General features: G+C 59.7%; 2 protein-coding genes across 3 annotated transcripts in view; one reads left to right on the forward strand and one right to left on the reverse strand.

The window, feature by feature from the left end:
• Positions 1–5,469: 5,469 nt before the first annotated feature.
• Positions 5,470–5,859, forward strand: LOC121172586 (pyroglutamylated RFamide peptide). The gene has a single exon (XM_041004679.1). The coding sequence runs from the start codon at positions 5,470–5,472 to the stop codon at positions 5,857–5,859; it is 390 nt and encodes a 129-aa protein (XP_040860613.1).
• Positions 5,860–10,783: 4,924 nt separating this feature from the next.
• The window catches only part of ABL1 (ABL proto-oncogene 1, non-receptor tyrosine kinase), a 107,674-nt gene continuing 99,159 nt past the window's right edge, over positions 10,784–19,298 (reverse strand). For both annotated transcript variants that reach the window (XM_041004273.1, XM_041004274.1), the window contains exons 8-11: positions 17,300–17,452; positions 15,506–15,595; positions 15,078–15,242; positions 10,784–13,703 (exon numbers count right to left, since the gene is read on the reverse strand). In XM_041004273.1, coding sequence (XP_040860207.1) covers positions 12,004–13,703; positions 15,078–15,242; positions 15,506–15,595; positions 17,300–17,452 — 2,108 coding nt within the window. In that variant the 3' untranslated portion in view covers positions 10,784–12,003. The remainder of the gene's footprint in view (positions 13,704–15,077; positions 15,243–15,505; positions 15,596–17,299; positions 17,453–19,298) is intronic.

Consider the following 19,298-nt stretch of genomic DNA (forward strand, 5'->3'; position numbering starts at 1 on the left):
TCCAGGAGCCTGGGCTGTTGTTACCCCATCCCGTCCAGAAGCTGCTGTTTCCGCTGGGAGGCTGTCCCCTGCTGGTGATTGTGGGAACTGCCACCTGAGCCCAGCCATGGCTGAGTGGTCCCCAGGAAGGATCCCACTCTGGAACACATCACCACCTCTCAACAATCCCATGTCCCCCCGTCAGACATAGCTGACACCTGCAGGCTCCCAGCATCGGCATCAGTAAGGGCCAGGCTGGGGGCCTGCTCAGCAGGCGTGGGACCCTTGTGTGTGTACACAGCAAGCCGCCATGGGGACCTGATGGGGTTGCTGACAATGCTGAGAAGCCCTGCAGGGCTGCCAACATGGGCAGGTGGGAGGAGCTATTTCCTGCATGCGGACGGGGCCAAGTCTCTCCTCTGGTCCCTCCTCCCAAAGCGTTTGCCGAAAGTCCCCATGCCTGACTGGCCATGTCACTTGAGTGTCCCTTGAGTCCCCCCGGCTGTCGATGTCCAGCCAGCATGGACAGTACCTCTGTGTGGGCGAGACTGACTCACTGTGCCCTGGGCACTTTTCTGGGAGCAGGTGCACAGCCCATGTGACCAAGGATGAGGTCAAGTGCAAAGATAGGGTCCCCATTGGGCGCCTCCTCTCTGTCCTCAGAGACCACAGAGCCGCTTGTCACACAGGGGACCCTGAATTTTCACCCGTGGGGATCTTCCCCCACAGCCCCAGGCTGAGCCGGCTTCTGCTGGCAGCCCCGTAGTGCCAACCACTGTTGAGGAAGTGTGCAACTTTCTGATTCATCGTCCAATCAGTTGGCTGGTGAATGTGTGTGTCGGCAGTGCCACGGGGCTGTCTTGCTGGGACGTGGCTGTAGAAGCAGAAGGGCTGGAGCTGGTCCTGATGGACAGCGGGCAGATGAGAGCCCAGGTCCCGGCAGTGAGTGTCCGCAGCTGCCAGCCTCGCTGGAGGCGCCTGCACCTGTTAGAGCCGCAGGGATTACCCCAAGCACTGGCACAGGGGGCCCTTCACACCAGGGCTGCCAGCCCCAGGGAGTGGGAATGGACAGAGCCTCACGCCACGCTCCTGCCGCACCTGTGGTCGTGCGGAATACAAGTGGGTCCTGTGTGCACATGCTGTGGTGAGAGAAGCGCTCCGTCTCCCACCATTCAAGTGGCTGTCGTCTGGGATGGGAGCGACCACAGGCAAGAGGGGGCTGCTGAGAGCGCCCTTGGGGGAGGGGTGACTTCATGGAGACCCCTGGGAAAAAACTGACCAAAATAAGCCAGAAATTGCAAGGGGTCACCCCTACAGTGTGCTGAAGGTCTGTGCCAGCTTGATGGGGCTAGGGGGGTCAGAATGCATGTGACCCTGTGACATGACCTGGCCAAGCAGAGCGTGAGCCAGTGGGAAGGGGCGCTCTCCAGCACGCAGCCCCATTCCCTGCTCCCAAACTCTGGGAACCTCTCTAAATGCTAGCCCAAGGCCACCCTGCCGGCTGTTGGCAGGTCATTCTGGGTCGTCAGTGTTGGATCTGACGTGGAGCTGCAGCTGTGCCCACAGCATCAGGGCCCACGTCGCAGCTCCCTTGCCCTCGCCACCTACCACCCATGTCCATGCAGGCCTCCTCCCACCCCCCGGCTTACCGGGCTTGGGCTAGAACTCTGAAGACCAGACTGCATTGTGTCTACAGGAGCTGCCAGCCAGGCCCTGGGGACAGGAGTCTACATGGGACAAGGGGACAGGGCCAGAGTGAGGCTTGAGGTACAAAGTGCCAGCCAGGGTCTCCCCGCATCAGAACGAGGCAGCGGGATCCTGCCCTGAGGCTTAGCGGCCAGGGTCTACTTCCCCAAGCTTGTCAGCAAACCCAATAGTCCACGCAGCTGGCAGGGCCCTGGGAACTGGGTAGGGCTGTGACAGGAGAGCGGCCACAGGGCCATCTGGTGGCCACAAGGGCCCAAGCCAACTTCTGAGGGTGGGTGCTGCACCCCAGGGATGAGACAGGATGGAGGGATGGTGTGCACCTGGCAGTGTCTGCATTTCTGTTCCCAATAAAGTCTGGTGACCCGGCTCTGGCCTCGCCTCTCACCCTCCCGAACGGCCTTGAGGGAGCCCTGAGCAGGGCAGGTGCTCACTACCCCACGGTGGGTTCTGGAGCAGCCAGGGTGCCTCCCACCTGACTGAGTTGGGCGGAGCTGGGTGGCAGTTGGGGTTGGCAAGGTTGGCAAGGTTGGTGGGGAGTGCCGCTGGGGATTGGAGGGCTTGACCTGGACCTGCTCCTGCAGGCCTCCCCTTGGGCTGCTGGGGTGGGAGCTGCCCTGTGGGGCCTGGCGGACTCAGCTGGAGGTCCAGGGGGCTGCGAGTCTTTATTAAGAACGCAGCATCCGTCTCTGATGGCCGTTTAGTCACGAAGCAATTTGAGGCTTAAGGGTGACACAGGTCCCAGAGCGGATACAGTAAAATCCAGTGTGGGTGGAACGCAGGGCTGAGGTGGCTGTGGGGGTGGCTGGAGCCATGTCTGCATGCCTGCCCTGTGCAGCCGGCGCTTCCCGTGTCCAGGCCCACAGATGCCAACCCCACGTCCTGGGCCCAGCCCAGAGTGTTCTTGCTTGAGCTGGCTGGGGCCCTGCCTGATCTGGCAGGTCAGATTGGGCTGTAGGGGACAGAAGGGGGACCCCTGGGGAGCCAGGCCACAAAGATCTTGAGGCCATCATGGGTCTACCTGCGTCTCCAGAGGCTGCACCTGCCATGAGTGGGGGGGCCTTGCCCAGTTCAGCCTGTCCTGTTGCCTTGGCGGGGGAGTGGCCAGCTCACAGGGCTAGCAGGAGTGCCGGGCAGCACAGTCCCAGTGTTCTGTGGCGTGCATGTTCGTGTATGTTCCAGTTGCCAACTATGACAGAGCAAGGTGGTGGGGGGGGCATCATAGTGGGAGGGGGCTTAACCAGCATGCCCAGGGCTAGCAGAGGGGCAGGTAGTTGAGGGAGACCCCAGCTGAGCTGCAGGAACCAATGTCCCCCTCCCCCAGGAAGGTACCTGCCAGGCCGCTCTCATCCCCCACCCCAATGTGGCGCTACCATCAGCCTCAATTGGGTGCAGAAGCTGAGGCTCAGGCAGGGACGTGACTGTCTTGTGCGAACTGTCATCCCAGGCCCTCGTGAGGAAGAAGAGAGGGGCTGGGAAGCCAAGGCCCAGATGTATGGCACCTGCCATGCTCTGGCCTGGAAATGCTGGGCATGGTTCTGACCCACCTTGGGGCAGCCTCCTGCCTTTCTAGGCCCCATCTGCGTCTAGCAGCATGCAAAGCTTTGGTCAGAAGCCCATCCTGAGTGGCTGGAGTGCCAGGTCACCCAGCCCCTGCCTGCCAGCTCCTCGGGGAGGTGCCGCTGGACCACACAGGTGCACTGGACAAGCTCCTGGAGTTGGCATGGGTGCCCAAACTGAGAGATAGCTGGGCCACCTCCTGCTCACCCTGATCAGTGCATTAGGGACCTGAGTGGGCTCCCATGTGGGGAGTTAAGATGGCATTGCACGAGTGACCTGGTCTGTGTGCCCTGCATCGGTGGGGGAACACAGCTCGAGGTTCTGAGAGGCCACCCGAGGCAGCTGGTGGGCTGTGGCACCCCTGGCCCCAAGGCCTTGTGCAGACCCTGCTGCCTTGTAAGCTGGTTCAGGCGCATAACTTGCCTGTAGCCGGCCCATGGTGCCAAGCTAGGGGGAGCCAAGCTGTCTGTGAAGTCAGCAGTGCCAGCCTGGCCACAGGGTCCCCCTGGGGGGGCTCCCACGAGGGCCCACTCAGCTCCGCACTCACTGTGGCAATACAGGGCAAGTTGGCACAGTGTCCATTCTGGCCTGGGACCTCACCACCCAGGAGGCCAGTAGAACCTGGCCTCCTCCCCAGTGGGCACCAGCATAACATGGCTGGATCCCAGGGGCATGGCCCCTGCACCAGCGCAGCACACCAGGCAGCAGCCTGACCCTAGGGCCCACGAGGCAAGTGTGGCCACTGTTGGCAGAAGGACAAGGTGTCTACGGCCACCTGGCAGGACAGCCAGCATTGGGCACTGGACCAGGCAGGGCACTGGAGCCATGACCTAAGGGCCTCTGCCTGGCCATGCAGTACTAACCCTGGCCACACCCTCCGAGGAAGCCAAGCCACCCCCGCCTGGTTCAGCTTCTCCAAAGGCCTCAGGCCAGCGGGTACTGCAGCCCAACATACCTGCTCACCCGCCGTGAATGGGGAGCCGCAATTTCAGCTTAGTAGGGGTCTGTAATTTACTGTCCTGAAGAGCTGGCTGGCTGGCTGGGCCATTAAGATCACCAAGCTGGGCCTTGGGTGCTCTGTTCAATGTGATGGTCGCCCCCGCCGCTCTCCTGCAAAGGCCAGCACCCACCCTCTGGCCGGACCACATCCTGTCCAGACCAGGTCTTTATCCGAACAGCCTGCACGGCCCCCGCCTTCCCCACCAGTGTCCTCAATGGAATCCCAGGGTCAGGAATGTGTAGCAATCAGCTCGGGGCCTACTTAAGGCCAGGAGCCCTTGAAAGTGTCTGCAAGGCTCTGCCCAGCCCCTGAGCCGGCCGGCCACATGGTGAGTAAGGCTCCTGCTAACCCGTGGTCAGAATGGCTGGCCCGGGCAGCCAGGAGGCACGGGGAAGCACAGGGCAGGGTCCTGGGCAGTGAGGCCCATGCCCTATCCTGCTGGTTGGCAGCCCAGCGCAGATGCCAGCCAGAGGGCTCCTCTGCTGCCCGGGGATCCTCGGGCCCTGGTCTGCACCTGCAGCTCCTATCCAGTGCCCCTTGCCCTGGGAACGAGCATCTCCAGCTCTGCCCCAGAGATTCAGGGGTTTTGAGTTTGAGGCACGGGCATCACGGACTCTTGTCTGACGGCAGCAGGCTTGTCCCTGTCTGTGGGCAGGTCGGGGGCAGGGCTTGCTCCCTGGAGCCCTGTTGCACAGCTTCCCAGCAGTGTTCAGATGGTGCTCACCCCAGCCTGGGGCGTGGCGAGGCTTAGCCTGCAGGAGCTGGGTTAGGCGCGGGAAGGCAGGGTGGTGGGGGAGTGCTATGTGATTGTTTAAACTTTGCTGGCCAAGAGCACCTCCCTTGAGATGTTTCTGGAAGGAGCTCTAGGGTTACTCACGCTTCCCAGCGTGCCCAAGCCCGTTCAGGATAGACTTGCAAGCTGCAAGTGTTGAGACTCCTGCCCCAGGGCTCTGAGAGGGTGCTGCCCAGGAGTTGTCAGTGATGACCAAGAAAACAACTCAAGTTTGTGCCACCTGGGCTCTGGCCCGAGCCACCCATGGGGCAGCGGTCACTGCTGAGCTGCCAGGAACCGGGATCCTGGGGGCAGTAGGGACTGTGCTAATTGCTGTCATCAGATCCCAAGCCTGCTAAGAAAATGGAAAAAGTGGAAGCTGGGCTGCCCAGGCTGGGCCAGTGCGTGCGGCCTCTAACACCCCCTCTCTCTGTCTCTCTCTATCCTTGGTCAGATGAGGGGACCCTGCTCGCTGCCTTACCTCCTCCTGCTGCCGCTGGGTGTCTGCTTCCCCCTGTTGGACAGAAGGGCACCCCTGGACACGGTGGGCAGCAGCTGGGCCGCCCTGGCCGAGGGCCCCCAGCCCCCCTTGGCACGGAGCACCTGGCCCTGGCCCAGGGCACTGGTGCCACTGCACACCATGCCCATCATCACCAGGGGACTGTGGGGCCGAGAGCATGCCGGCTTCCACTTCCGCTTCCGCCTTGGGAGGCGGCACGAGGACGCCGAGGGCGACAGTGGTGGCGAGAAGGCTGGCGGCCACTCCCTCGGGAGCCTGGCCGAGGAGCTGGGCAGCTACAGCAGGAAGAAAGGCGGCTTCAGCTTCCGTTTCGGCCGGCGGTGAGAGCCAGGCGGGCACCCTGGAAGAGGCATCTCTGGGGACTGCACCCTGGCCCGTCCACAGTGCTGCCTCATCCAGCCTCCTAGAACCCTAAGACATGGAGGAAACTGCTTGGGGGAGCATGGGTGGTGCATGCTGACTTTTGATTTCCAAATTTTGGGTCACAAAAGTGAGCCAGAGTAAGCTGCATGTGGGGTGGGAGGGCACCGCTGGCCGTCAGGCCCCTCCCACCTGCACCCTGCTCCAGCTAGGCCATGAACAGGGATGAGCAGAATGGAAGGGGTGGCGGATGGACTGAGCAATTGCATGAAGGCGACAGCCTCCACGGGGACATCGGTGGCTGCGCTGGGTACAGAACCCGGCTCTGCAAATGACAAATGAAAACCAACCCCAGAAACAACACTCCCCTCTCCGCTTCATTAACACAGGAGCCATGGAGCAGGCGAAGGGGGTCCTCCCCGGGCCTGGCCACCCCAGCCCCGCGTGCAGGGCTCCGTGACACCGATGGAGTCCCCTGACGTTGAGGGGAGACGGGAGACTGCCTGGAGAGGGAGGGGGACGGGTGTTGGGCTTTGGTTGCATTGCCAGTGTGTGCAGTACCGGTGTGTGCCGTGTTGTTTCTTTGGAAATAAAAGTTGTAACAATTGCAAAGCAGTAATGGGATTCAAGGGAGGCATGGGGTGGCTCTCTGCAGGTCCTCTGGGCCCTAGGAAGGCGGCTTTCCGGGGTTCGGCTGCCTTCGCCTCGGGGAGATGGAAATCGCCGTGCACCGGCACACCTGTCCCCGCAGCCTGGTAATTGGCAGCTGCTCAAAGGCTCGGGGAAACGCCACCGGGGCTGCGCGCCCCCCTCCGCTCGCTCGCTCCTTCGCTGGGTTTTCTCAGAACTTGGAGCAATTGGAAAACGGCTGCTACAGCAGCAGCCCTAGTGGAGGGGCGTGGGGTCTGGCTCAGGGCCTAGCGTCAGGCAGGGCGACTCTTCCTAACACACACCCACCCCGTCGGCTGTTCGAGATGGGCATAGCCATGGCTGCTCTCTGCCGGGTGGGAGAATGTGTATTGATGTTACTATGGCAACCTCACTTCCCCCTCCTCCTTTTCTGCTGCAGCTTGCCCTGCTTCACAATTGAATAATTTTCCATTGAGCTGTCACAATTAATTGGTGGATTTTTATTAGCCTTTTAGACCCACACTGAGCTGGGCCCAGCTTGGCACCATGGAGTCTTTCACCATGTTCCCCGGTCCATCAGTGGCTGGCGGTCCTGAGCAGTTCTCACTTCCCCTCAGCAGCCAGAAAGCCACTTCATTAAGGGCTGACAGATCTGAGCCGGGGAGAGCCGAGCTGACTGGGGAGCAGAGACGAGCCGGGAAAGGCGTGTGGAGTGGGGAGCGCTTGTGCCTTTCTCCCGGGGCTCCCGTGGGCTGGGCTCCCTGTGACAGGGAGAGGGGCGGTGACACAAGGCACCCAGGCTCAGGCTGCCCACTTGCACGACTGAGGTGACCCATCTGGGGGCCTCCTTTTGTAAGGATGTTGGACACAGGACCCACCTGTGCTCACAACACTGGTAACAGTGGGACAGAACCTTGGATGAGCCATCCCCTTCATTCCCCATAAAGCCACAGCAGGTGTAGACCAAAGGCCAAGGGCACAGGGAGGCCCTGGAAGCCCAGGCTCTGGCCCACTTGCTACCTCCTGTGCCCCTTGAGAAAGAAAGCAGATACCCAAGCTGAGCTGCTTACATTAACTTCATAGTGCCTGCGCAGATTGTTGGGAAAAAAAAAAAAAAGTTTCTTTTTGTTTACTTGAAAGGCAAACATATACACACACACAGTCTCCCACCTGCTGGTTTTCTCCTCAAGTGCCTGTAACAACTAGGGCTCACTGAGCAAGCTGAAGCCAGTAGCCTGGGACCTCTTCAGCTCTCCCCATGGGTGGCAGGGGCCCAAGCACCAGAGCCATTACTGCCCCCTTCCAGCCTGTTAGAAGGGAGCCAGATTAGTAGCAGTGCAGCCACGTCTCCAATCGGCACTCCGCTATGGGGTGAGGGCGATCCAAGTGGTGGCCCAGCTCACTGTGCCCCTAGGTCAGCTCCCCGGACAGGCTGGCTTTTAGTGGAGAAGGAATGATGGTGAGGTCAGGGCTTAGGATGAGGGTGCGGAGGCTTTGCAGGAGCGGGAACGCTGTGGTTGTTGCGGTCAGCCTTAGCACAGAATCAAAAGTGCTCTTTTCCACTTGGCTTACGTTGCTGCCCATGACCTTGCACGCCAGGACGGCCTGAGTGCCCCTCACAGCCCTGCTCTCCTCCTTGCCCAGACTGCTGGAGGTCAGGCTGCAGAAAGCGCCGGGCTGGCGAGCAGAGCCCGCTCCCTGTCCCTCTCCCTTCCCCTTCCACAGCAGGCGGGGCACACTGCACCAGACCTGGGCCTGGACAGCCCCTCCAGCCCTGAGTGCCCGCCTGCTGCTCCTGCCCTTGTCCCCATCTTAGTGTGCAGACCGGAAGGCTTCGGTAATTAGCATGGATGGGAACTACCAACTGTACCTTCCTGTATGGTTGGAGTAAGAATAAAACAAGAAACCCCATGAGGTAGTCAGTGCTGTGGCTGGAAGCAGCCTCCTGCTCCCAGTGCCCAGGTCTGTGGGGCACATTTTGCCGGAGACCCTCTGCTAGCTGCCTGCCTGGAGCAGGGGGGCCAGCTGTGAGGTCAGAGGGACACGGGGAGACAGAGGGGCCTCCGTGGTCAGTTGTGTCCCACTGACATCTTCCACATCAAGACACAGCTTAGAGGTCCACTCTTGGGGCGTCTGAGAACCTGCAGGAACCTGTGGGGTTACAGCCTCTGCTCTTCCGTTGAACAGCATGCTGGCTGGTCCTGGGCACGGCTCTGGCCTCCTTACCTCTCACAGCACAGCGCTAGAGGCTGAGATGCGAGGACTCCCCACGGGGGACGCTCTTAGTTCTGTAGGCTGGCCATGTGCCCACGTCTGCCGCTGTGTAACACAAGTCTGGGATGACCCATTCCAAGGGGCAGTTTGATGAGGCTTCAGCAGGTAACACACCTGCCAGCGGTGCCCAGCCTGAGTGCCAGTCCCCCTGCTGGGCGTGGTCCTTGACATGTTGCAGCATGCTCGGTCCCACCGGTGGGTTTGGACACCCGAGGAGACCTGGGCAGCGCTATCACGCCTCCACCTAGGGCTTTGCTGGGGCCAGATTTCAGATTCATTCCCACCATGCGGTGTGGCCACTCTTCCTGCTCGTTCACAGCCCACTGCACCAGCACACCACCCTGTGTCAGTGGACACGGGGATTGTAAAAACTTGTTTTAATTTGGAAGGTAGAATGACAGGAAGGCAGATCTCCCATCCGCGGGTTCACTCCCCAAATGGTTGTGGTGGTTGGCACCAGGCCAGGAGAAAGCCAGGAGCCTGCACTCCATCCTGATTTTTTTTTTTTTTTTGAAAGGCAGAAATAAAGAGAGGAGGAGAGACAGAGCAAGATCTTCCATCCAGTGATTCACTCCAAGTGGCTGTAACTGCCGGTGCTGTGCTGATCTGAAGTCAGGAGCCAGGAGCCAGGAACCTCTCCCAGGTCTCCCACACAGGTGCAGGGTCCCAAGGCTTTGGGCCGTCCTCAACTGCTTTCCCAGGCCACAAGCAGGGAGCTGGATGGGAAGTAGAGCTGCTAGGATTAGAACTGGCACCCATATGGGATCCCGGTGCATTCAAGGCGAGGACTTTAGCCGCTAGGCCACCGCACAGGGCCCCATCCTGATTTCTGACAGGTGGCAGAGGCCCGGGGTCTGCTGGCTAGACCATCAGTGGGTACTCAGATACGGGAGCCTAGCATGGCCACCTGACCTGTGCCTTAGCCTGCTGCTCTCAACCTAGAAACTTTACCTAGGTCTCTTAAGTGGGTGCAGGGTCCCAAATACTTTGGCTATCCTTCACTGGTTTCCGAGATCATCAGCAGAGAAACTAGATGGGAAATGGGATACAAACTGGAGCCCATACGGAATCCTAGTGCTTGCAGGTGGAGAATTAGCCAGTTGAGTCACCATGCTAGCCCCTGTGGTGGCATAACAACCACACACATGCCTTTTCCTTGAGCTGGCACCAGCTGCTTTTATGACCCTCTCACGAGGCTAACAGGACGTGGTCTTGCCACGCCCCGGGCACAGAGTCCCTACATTCGTGGGACACGCCAGCAGTTCCTTACCAGGGAATTGTCTGTGGAGTGTCTGGTGTCACCCATGTGCACAGATGCCAGAAAAGGCACCCCAGCCCAGTGTCGGGCACAGGGTGGCAACCGCCCTGAGCAAGGATGGCTTAGCTTTTCCTGACATAGGAGTGACCACCTGGGGGAGGCCCCATCAGCCCACAGATGGCTCTGTTGCTGAGGAACCACAGGCCTGGCCTTGGCTTTGTCCCTGTGAAATGAGACTTGGTGCCTGACGTGGCCACAGCCCACAACCCCACACTATGCAGACATCACGGTTCTGTTGCAGTAGTCATGTCCATCCTGGCACCTGCCACCAGTGCCTCCTGCATGCTGAGGCTGCACCCACTCTGCACTCCTCACATGTCTCGTCGGGGTCATTGTCACAGGCAAACGCTGGCTGCCCTCGCTCAAGTAGGCAGTCCTGAGGTTCTACGATGCGGCCCCCATGGCCTCTGGCTCACAACAGCAGAGGGCCCTGGGAGCTGAGGGCACGTGCAGGGGTGGAGAGGGAAGGTACACTCGGAGTCGGGGAGGCAGGGAATTTGGGACACAAGGTTGACACGAGTTGGGTAGCAAGGAGGCACCCGTAGGATGACGTGGGTGGCGGATGGCAGGTGGCAGGCAGCAGAGGACCAGTGGCTGCTCCACCCTCAGCGGTGTGTACTGGCACGGCGCTCTCTTAGATACAAGCAAGTGGCCGGGAGCCTCATGTTGTCAACATTTATTTATTTATTTAAAAAATACTACAGAGCAGATTTGGAATCAAAAAAAACACAAGAGTCACATACAGGAACAAAATGTAATTGGACCAAGAGGAGAAGGGGGTGGGAACACCCTGGACATTGCAGAAGGAAGGATGGTGGGAAACTATGTACACGTTGTTTATAAAAGAGTGTAATACCAAAAGTATAAATGCAAAGTATAGTGGCACATGTTAACAGGACGACGCCAGCTCGCGGGACACGCTGCTCTGGGTCTGCAAGGCCGCTGTCGGTGTCGGGCGCCTCCCTGGGGCAAGGGGGTGCTGGCAGCAGGCCTGCTGGCTGCCCACTGCCCTCCCCCCGCGAGCAGGTGCAGGTGCAGCTGGTCACTGTGCAAACAGGGGCTGTGCGAGGCTGCATGGCCCTCTCAGGGGCCTGTCCAACGCCACAGTCTACAGACCTCAGCTCTGGGCAGGAGACACCAAGACCTGCTCTTTGATGTACTCCCTGAAGTCTGGTCTGTCCCTTACTCCTCCCTGGTGACCCCAAGTGTCACCCACGGTCATTAACTAAGAGGCATCTGCCTGGTGTGTGTGCTGGCACCCAGGGGCGGCCCCCTCTGAACAGAAGCCGATGACCGTCCTGTCACCAGGGAGGATCTGCTTTGTCTTAGATGAGGGGGAAGGAGACTGGTTGGGGATCCAATTCTCCCGCGGCCCCTGAGGCGTGCCCAGGCGCAGGCCAGGCAGCCTTGCCTCAGCCGGCCACCATCTCGGACAGTGACCCCACGAGCCTTCAGACTGGAGCTTTCTACTCAGACTTCACAGTGCATGTCCCAGGATGTCAGAGCTGGTGGGCTCTGGGGAGGCAGGGCAGACAGACGGAGCCCTGACCTTCCTCCTCCAGCTCCCCGCTGTCTGGGACCCGAAGACTGGGGGGCCGTGTACCCCCAGTCCCTGGCTGTCCTTCACGTGTGGGACCCTTCCTGGGGGAGGGGGATCTTAGACTGCAGCTTTGGCACGGGAGGTGTGAGGCTGGTGACCTTGGTGGTGGTGATGCAGAGGTGTGCTGGTGACGGCAGAAGGCACACGGAGGAGCGCTCCAGTGGGCCCATGCGCCCGGTGGACCCGGGGTGCCACCTGCAGTCCACAGAGCAGACTCCGCAGCACAGCTGGGGCTGTGCCCCGCTGGCCACTAGTTGTCACGGGCACGGTGCAGGCCTGGCTTCTGCTACCTCTGCACGATGTCACTGATCTCCTTCACGGAGCCCAGGAGCTTGCTGAAGTCCGGGCTGGCCGCCGGGCCGCCCGCCGCCGTGGCCGGGCAGATCTGCAGCTCCCGCAGGTTGTGCTCCAGCTTGTTGATGGCCTCCCGGAAGGCAAACTTGTTCCTCATCTGCTGGATGGAATCCACGTAGCTCACGCAGAAGGTGTAGAGGTTCTTGCCGGCCTCAAGCACGGCACTGTGGCTGCCCACTTGCTCAGAGTTCCTGGAGATGGCCAGGCACAGGGCCTCGGTGCCGTCCAGGACCACGCCCTTGGTGATGGCGCCACTGGCAAGGCGCTCCGGGGGCTGGCGGGTTTTCCTCAGAGACACGCGGGTCGAGATGAGGGGGATGAAGGCGGTGGAAGACGCCTGGTCCCCAGCCAGGGTGGAGGAAGCTGATGGCAGCGAGGCGGGGCCGGGGGCCGGGCTGGTGGGGGTCCCCGTGGCCTTGGTGGCCGCCTGCGGCTTCGGTGCCGATGGGGGCAGGGGCTTTTTCACACTGTCTCCTGGCTGGCTGGGCTTGGCAGCCTCGCCGCCGGCCAGATCCACCGCCTGGCTGGTGGATTTTGTTTTACCGCCAGCAGCCGTCTCCCCAGCGGCCTCCTGGCTCGGGCTCAGTGAGGGTTTCCCTGCTTTGCCCACGGAGGCTGGCGGCGGCGGAGGGGCCGGTTTGAGCTTGGACAACTTCCCCTTGTCTCTGCCTGGCGACTCGGAGGAGTGCTTGTTCCTTCGCACTCGGGACTCCTCCACGGGGCCCTTACTGGGGCCTGCTCTGCTGGTGGGGGGCACTGGCTCTGCAGCGCCAGGGGCCCCCGAGGTGCCACCCTTCCCGGCCTCTTCCTTGTGCGGGGTGCCAGAGGCAGGGCTCGCTGGGACCTGCCGCCGCTGGAGCTTCGGGGTCAAGCCGGGAGGGCTGGAGCCCGGGCTGGCCTCGGCGGGGTCTCTGAAGACCTCATCCCCATCTTCCTCGCTCTTCTTCCCCAGCCTGGGTGGAGGGGTTACCGTGCCCCTGGGCGCCTGCTCAGACTTGTTTTCGCTGGCCCGCTTCCGGGGCAAAGCAGGCTTCTCGGTTTTGTGCCCTCCGAAGGTGGACGAATCAAACTGCCTGCCCGTGGACTGCAGGTCGCGGGGCAGCGTGACTGACCTCCACTCGGTGTCCTTGGCCCCGTGCGGCACGCAGGAGGCCGAGCAGGAGCGCAGGAAGCGCTTGCTGGAGCTGCCGCTGCTCTCCTCCTCGCCAGCTGCTAGGCGGTTGCTGCTCATGGTGCTGGACTTCTTCCACAGGTGCGGGGAGCGGAAGCCCGAGCCCCCCGACTCCCGGCAGGCCCCGTTGGGGACTCCACTGCCTCCGTTGCTGGGCTTGGGGCACTTGGTCGGCTCGGCCGTGTCCGTGGCAGGAGGGGGAGCCGCCCCGTTGCTCATCTCCCGGCCCTCGTCCTCGCCGGGCCCCCTGCGCTCGGGAGGGCCGTCCATCTCCCGGAAGGAGCTGCTGCGCTTGGGGGGGGCCGGCGCGGTCTTCTTCTTCTTCTTGATCAAGGCGCTGAACAGGTTGGTTTTCTTGTCTTTGGGGAGGAGGCGCTCATCTTCATTCAGGCCGCCGTCTGGGGGACCCCGCTCTTTTCGTGGGAGCAGCGGAGACACGGCAGGCTCATGGTCCAGGGCATCTGAAAAGCACAGGGAAGCAGTGAGCGACTCCAGGCCTGGGCTGCTTTGCATTCTGCAGGGGCACGACTCAGGATCTAGGCAATGAAATCTGGCAGGCCAGGGGCCCGGGACCAGCTCTGCCACCTGCTTCGCAAGAGGCCTAGGGAAGTTCCTGGGTTAATGCGGGGATAACAGAAGCTTGAGCCAGTGAGGGGCTGGGGAGTGCACATCGTGGGCCCCTGGCCCAGCTTGTCTCGGGGGGTTGTGGGCTCCATCTTGTTAGCAAGAGCCTGACTCCCTGTGGAGATGCACAGACAGAAGCTGGGCCCCTGTCCTGGTTTGGTTTAGGACCACGGGGCCCTCCAGCGTCACTCTGGCAAGTGGTGGACTACATGGCCACGTGGCGTGTTGGAGCGGGTGGCTCTTAGAGCAGATGGTCAGCTGGGGTGCTGTCAAGGAGTAACCCAGAGGGAAGAGTACCTGCTTGGGGGCAGCCACTGTGGCTCTCAGGTTGGGTTCTGAACTATGGCAGCAGTGGCTATGAGATGTTGCTGGTGTTGCCAAGCTGTGGTTCATGGGAGAATCCCTCGCCCACCCTGCGCGGTTGCCGCAGGTCAGAGCAGGTGTGGGGCTGGAGCAGGACGCCAGGCAGCGCAGCACTGAGTCAGGGCCGAGGATCCCAGCTCATGGTGGCTCGCCACGCTCCTGGCCTGCAGTGCCAATGTGTGCCAGTGCACAGTGGACGGGACCATTTGTAGTTGGGTTTTCAACAGGCACATGTTCCCACCCCACTGCTCAACAACTTGAAACCACCTCTAGGACACAGGGCTAAAAGGCAAAGGTTTTAGGACGGCCACAGGCTTTGGCCCACGGGGGGTTGAAAGGTGATCCAGGCAGGTGCGGGAAGTCCATCCCCCAGCTGGGCTGCAGTGGTCCTGGGCCTGCTGGCTTGCGGGGCAGCCCACCGCTCCGAGTAGAGCCTGCACCCTGACGTCCTGGGTGGACAACACCTGCTTTTACTGGCCTGGGCCCTGGTGGCCCCAGGAGCATCCTGCCAGAACCTTCACAAACCTGCTCCAGGCCTGGGCCACAGCTCATGGCGGTGCTAAGCATCCCGGAAGAGCCGTCACACGTGCTGTGACACAGGACAATGTGGCTTCACTCCTCATGAGGCTTCGGAAGCACCTCCATCTGCCCTGACCCCGCCACCTGCTGAAGCCAACAGTTTCTCAGCCGCTCCTCAGGGGAGGGAACGAGGTGCTGGGGTTGGGAGCAGACTCCCTTTTCTGAAGCTGGTCACTGGCCAGGAAGGTTTTTGGTCAATTCAGAGCCTTCCTGAAGGGTACAGCCTCTTTCAGGGGAGGAGGGAAGCAGGGGGGGAATGGGGAACATACCGCTCTCGTTTGGACCCTTGGAGTGGGGTGCATCTGAGGTGTCGGTAGCGTCTCGGGGCTCAGCAGCTCTCCTGGATGTTCGGGTCTTGGTGGGCAGCTCTGGGGCCTGAAGCAGGGTGCTCATGGCCCCCCGGGCGCCACGTCGGCCTAACTCCTTTTCCACTTCTAAGATCACGCACACAAAACACAGAAATCCAGCAGCATGAGTCACCAGTGGGTTGGTAAGAGGAGTGTTTGCCCACACACAGCTACAGGAAGTCACAGTGCTGAGGAAATGGCCCCTGGCAGTTTCCAGAACTTTGTAGGCTGTAAAAGACAGCCTGGCCTTCCATGGTTCTGCCTGGCTGGCTAGTCTTGGGCTGTGCACTGCCCTGGGCTGGAGCCCCTCACGGCACCCCCGCCCCACACCGCAGGGATGGCTGTTTTACCGTCTGAGATACTGGATTCCTGGAACATCGTTTCGAAAGCCTGGTGGATTTCGGCAAATGAGGGCCGGTCCGAGGGGTTCCACTGCCAACCTGGAGGGAAGAGATCAAGTCAGACCGCTCACAAGGCCTCGCCAGCAAGCACGGGCACTGGCAATCCTCGACGACAGTCTGAAGAGAAAAGCAGCCAGCAGATCTGTGAGCAAGTCGTGCTGTGACAAGCTAAGAGGATGAACATCACGTGTCTTGGTAGACGTGCGGTGCCCGCAGGAGTGCGGATGCGAAGCTCCAGGGAGACGCCGCCTGGCAGGGCTGCCTGCACAGCCATGCTCTGCGCCGTGTGGGCAATTACCGAGCTTACTCGTATTCTCACTTCACATCAAAAGTCCCCACTCCTCATCAGTAAAGAAATGCTAATCCAAACCAGATTAAGACAGGCAGGAATTGGGCTCCGTGGTTAAGACCTGACGCGGGTGCCCACATCCAAGTGCCTGGGCTTGGTTTTTTGCTGTGCTCTGGCTTCCTGCCAGTTGCACCCTGGGAGGCACAGGTTCCAGTGCTTAGGCCACCGCTCCTCATGTATTCAGTCCAGCACACACTGCAGAATCGGGGCTTGATGCTGGCCAGCCCCAGCTGTGTGGCCATCCAGAGAGAGAGCCAGCGGACGCAGCATCCCTGCCTGCCTGCCTGCCTGCTCAGTAGGGGTGAGGCTGAATGATCACTCCTACACACTGGATGGAAGTGCAAGCTGCAAGCTGGTGCAGCCTGGCCTGCAAGAGAGCTTAGTCCATTTAAAAAAAGATTTATCGCTTATTTCAAAGGTATAGTTAGAGAGAGAGGAAGAGAGACACGGAGAATCTGCCATCTGCTGGCCCACTACCCAAACGGACATGACAGCTCGGTTGATACAAACCCAGGAGCTTCTTTGGGGTCTCCCGTGTGGATGGGAAGTGGAGCAGCCAGGACTTGAACTGGTATCCACAGGGGAATGACAATGCCAAAAGTGGTGGCTTTTACTTGCTATGCCACAGTGCCAGGCCCCGATTTAGCAGAGGTCATCAACAGTTAAAATTCCAACCTGGTGTTGCGGCACAGAGGTAAAGCCGCCACCTCCAATGGCAGCATCTATACGGGTGCTGAATCTAGTCCTGGCCGCTCCACCTCCGATCCTGGGAAGCAGGAGAGGACAGCCCAAGTGCTGAACCCCTGCCCCATGTGGAAGGCCCAGAAGAGGGTCCTGGCCTTGGCCTGCTGTGGCCATTTGGGGAGTGAACCAGCAGATACAAGACTTCTCTTTCTGCTGACCCCCCCTTGCCCAGTCCTGTAATCTACCTTCTAAATAAGAACAAACTTCATCAATCAAAAAACATTAAAACACCTATAGATTTTTAAACCAATGTTCACCAGTGTAAGTAGACAGGGAAAGCTGTAGGAAGGTGGTCACTTTCTGTGTTTCTTATAAAGACAAAACCCAAGCAAACGCACAAAACAAGCAATGGCTAGTTCAAGAAACGGATGGATGAATGCCATTCTTTAACAGAAGGTGAGATAGCCAGATAAGAATAAGAGGGGGCAGAAAGGACCTAAGAATGCCACCCTCCCCACCCCAATCTTTAAAACAAACACCCTCACGTGTATGCAATGCATATATAAGTGCAGAGTATTAAGGAAAGTCTGAGAAAACATAAACCCAGCTGTGCCCTGAGCTGCCTGGAGGAACAGGAGGCAAGCGAGCAGCCAGAGCTCGGGCTGGGCCTCCGGCCGCCACCCCGTGCAACCGCGTGGCTCCCCGCTCACATGCGCGCATGAGTCCGTAGACCTTCTCCGGGCAGCCTTCCGGGCGCTCCATGCGGTAGTCCTTCTCCAGCAGCTCGTAGACCTGGGACAGGTCGATCCCAGGGTAAGGCGACATGCCGTAGGTGGCAATCTCCCAGAGCAGTACACCGAACGCTGAAAGGAGAAAGAGGTGGTGGCTGCTCAGCTGCTGACGTGGAGCTTAGACTGTGCAACGGACATGCCAGGTGCAACCAGGGAGGAGGCCCGCTGTTCCCTCACTCTGCACTGCCAGCATCCTCAGGATGAGGGTGTCAGACACAGAGAGCAAACACCGCACTGAGTTAGCACCTCCTCTTGGGTCTCTCAGGCCACGGGATACCCTGCTGGGACTGTGGTGGCAGCAAGCAAGGACAGGAAGTCAGGGGTCCACAGTGTGCGCAGTCTCCTGAACAGCCAACTTCCTGCCCAACATAAGCTGCCACCTGTCTCTTGACACGCAGCATCATCTCTGATTCTAGAGTTTATGAAATCTGTGAAAAGTTCTCCAACCCCAAATCACGGGCTCTGTCATTCCACTTCTGCTGAACGGGACCAACACCCTGTGGGCAGATGGCTTGGACTGGGGACAGAGAACAGACCTGACACATCTTGTCACCCCAGTCAGCAGGAAGATGCCAAGGGCAACACCAAAAGGCTTGAGGTTAGCCTGATGTTCCAACTGGGGCAGGTGCTGTGGCACAGTGGCTCAAGCATCCACTGGGATTCGTTCATCCTGCTCAGAGTGCCTGGTTCTAGTCCCAGCTGTTCCATGCTTCGGATCCAGCTGTGGCTAATGGGCTAGGATACAGCAGCTGGTGCCCAGTCCCTGGGGCCTCGTCATCCACTGACACTCGGAAGAAGTTTCTGGCTCCTGGTTTTGGCTTGACTTAGTTCCAGTTGTTATGGGCATTTGGGGAGTGAAGCAGCAGAGTTAAGACTGTGCTCACTTGTTCTGTCATTCTGCCTTTCAAATAAATAACTAATAAACAAATCTTTAAAAAAATGTTGAGCTGGGTAGCACAGTGACCGCAAACACCAGCACCCCATATGGGCACTGGTTTGTGTCCAAGAGGCCCCACTGTCCACCCAGCTCCCTGCTTGTGGCCTGGGAAAGCAACAGAGGAAAGCCCAAAGCTTGGGACCCTGCACCTGCGTGGGAGACACAGAAGAAGCTCCTGGCTCGTGGCTTCAGATCGGCATAGCTCAGGTCATTACAGCCACTTGGGGAGTGAACCAGTGGGTGAAAGATCTCTCTCTCCTTCCTTCTCACTATACATTCGCCTTTCACAATCCAAATACCAAGAGTAAAATAACCACAAGTGATGGATACACATCCAACATGCTTAAACCCAAGTTCACAATGGTGTTACCAATGACAAACACAACTGCACTGGTCACCAGGGAAGGGCATTCCTAGCCCAGCTTATCTCAAACACTGAAGGCAGAGGAGCAGGTACTCACCCTGCCTTTCCTGTCACACGCATGGTACCACAAGGACGCAAGCGGGCAAGGGCCAGCTTCCTGTTTACAGAGCAACCGGCTAGGCAGTGAATACTGGATGACGGACCGACCAAAGCAGCCCTGTGACAACTCCTTCTGTGCACCCTACCTACTCACTGACCCTCTTTTTCTTTCTTTTTTTTTTTTTAGTAAATCTCAGACCCATGTTACTCTGCCTAACTAAATCATGCAGTTCAGCCTGATGTTGACAGTGTGAACTGAGATGCAGCCCACACGGCGTCCTGGCTGGCCCGTCCCTCACTCCTCTGCCCCAGCTGCTCCTGCTCCAGGTCATTCTTTCCCTTGCTTTCTGTTTAATGAAAAGGCTCTGGCCTTGGACTTGGGGGTTTCCCACGTGGCAGATCCTGCCATGGGTGGCCTTGCTGCTCCAACAGCCTTCTCCTACCTGGGCTTGATGTGGGATTCTCTAAGTTCACCTTCCCACACGGGGGCTCAGCCGATAGTCCCCATTTCTTTAAAA

Source organism: Ochotona curzoniae, unplaced genomic scaffold (genome assembly GCF_017591425.1).
Source record: "Ochotona curzoniae isolate NIBS_2020 unplaced genomic scaffold, NIBS_Ocur_1.0 scaffold_3208, whole genome shotgun sequence".
Taxonomy (NCBI): domain Eukaryota; kingdom Metazoa; phylum Chordata; class Mammalia; order Lagomorpha; family Ochotonidae; genus Ochotona; species Ochotona curzoniae.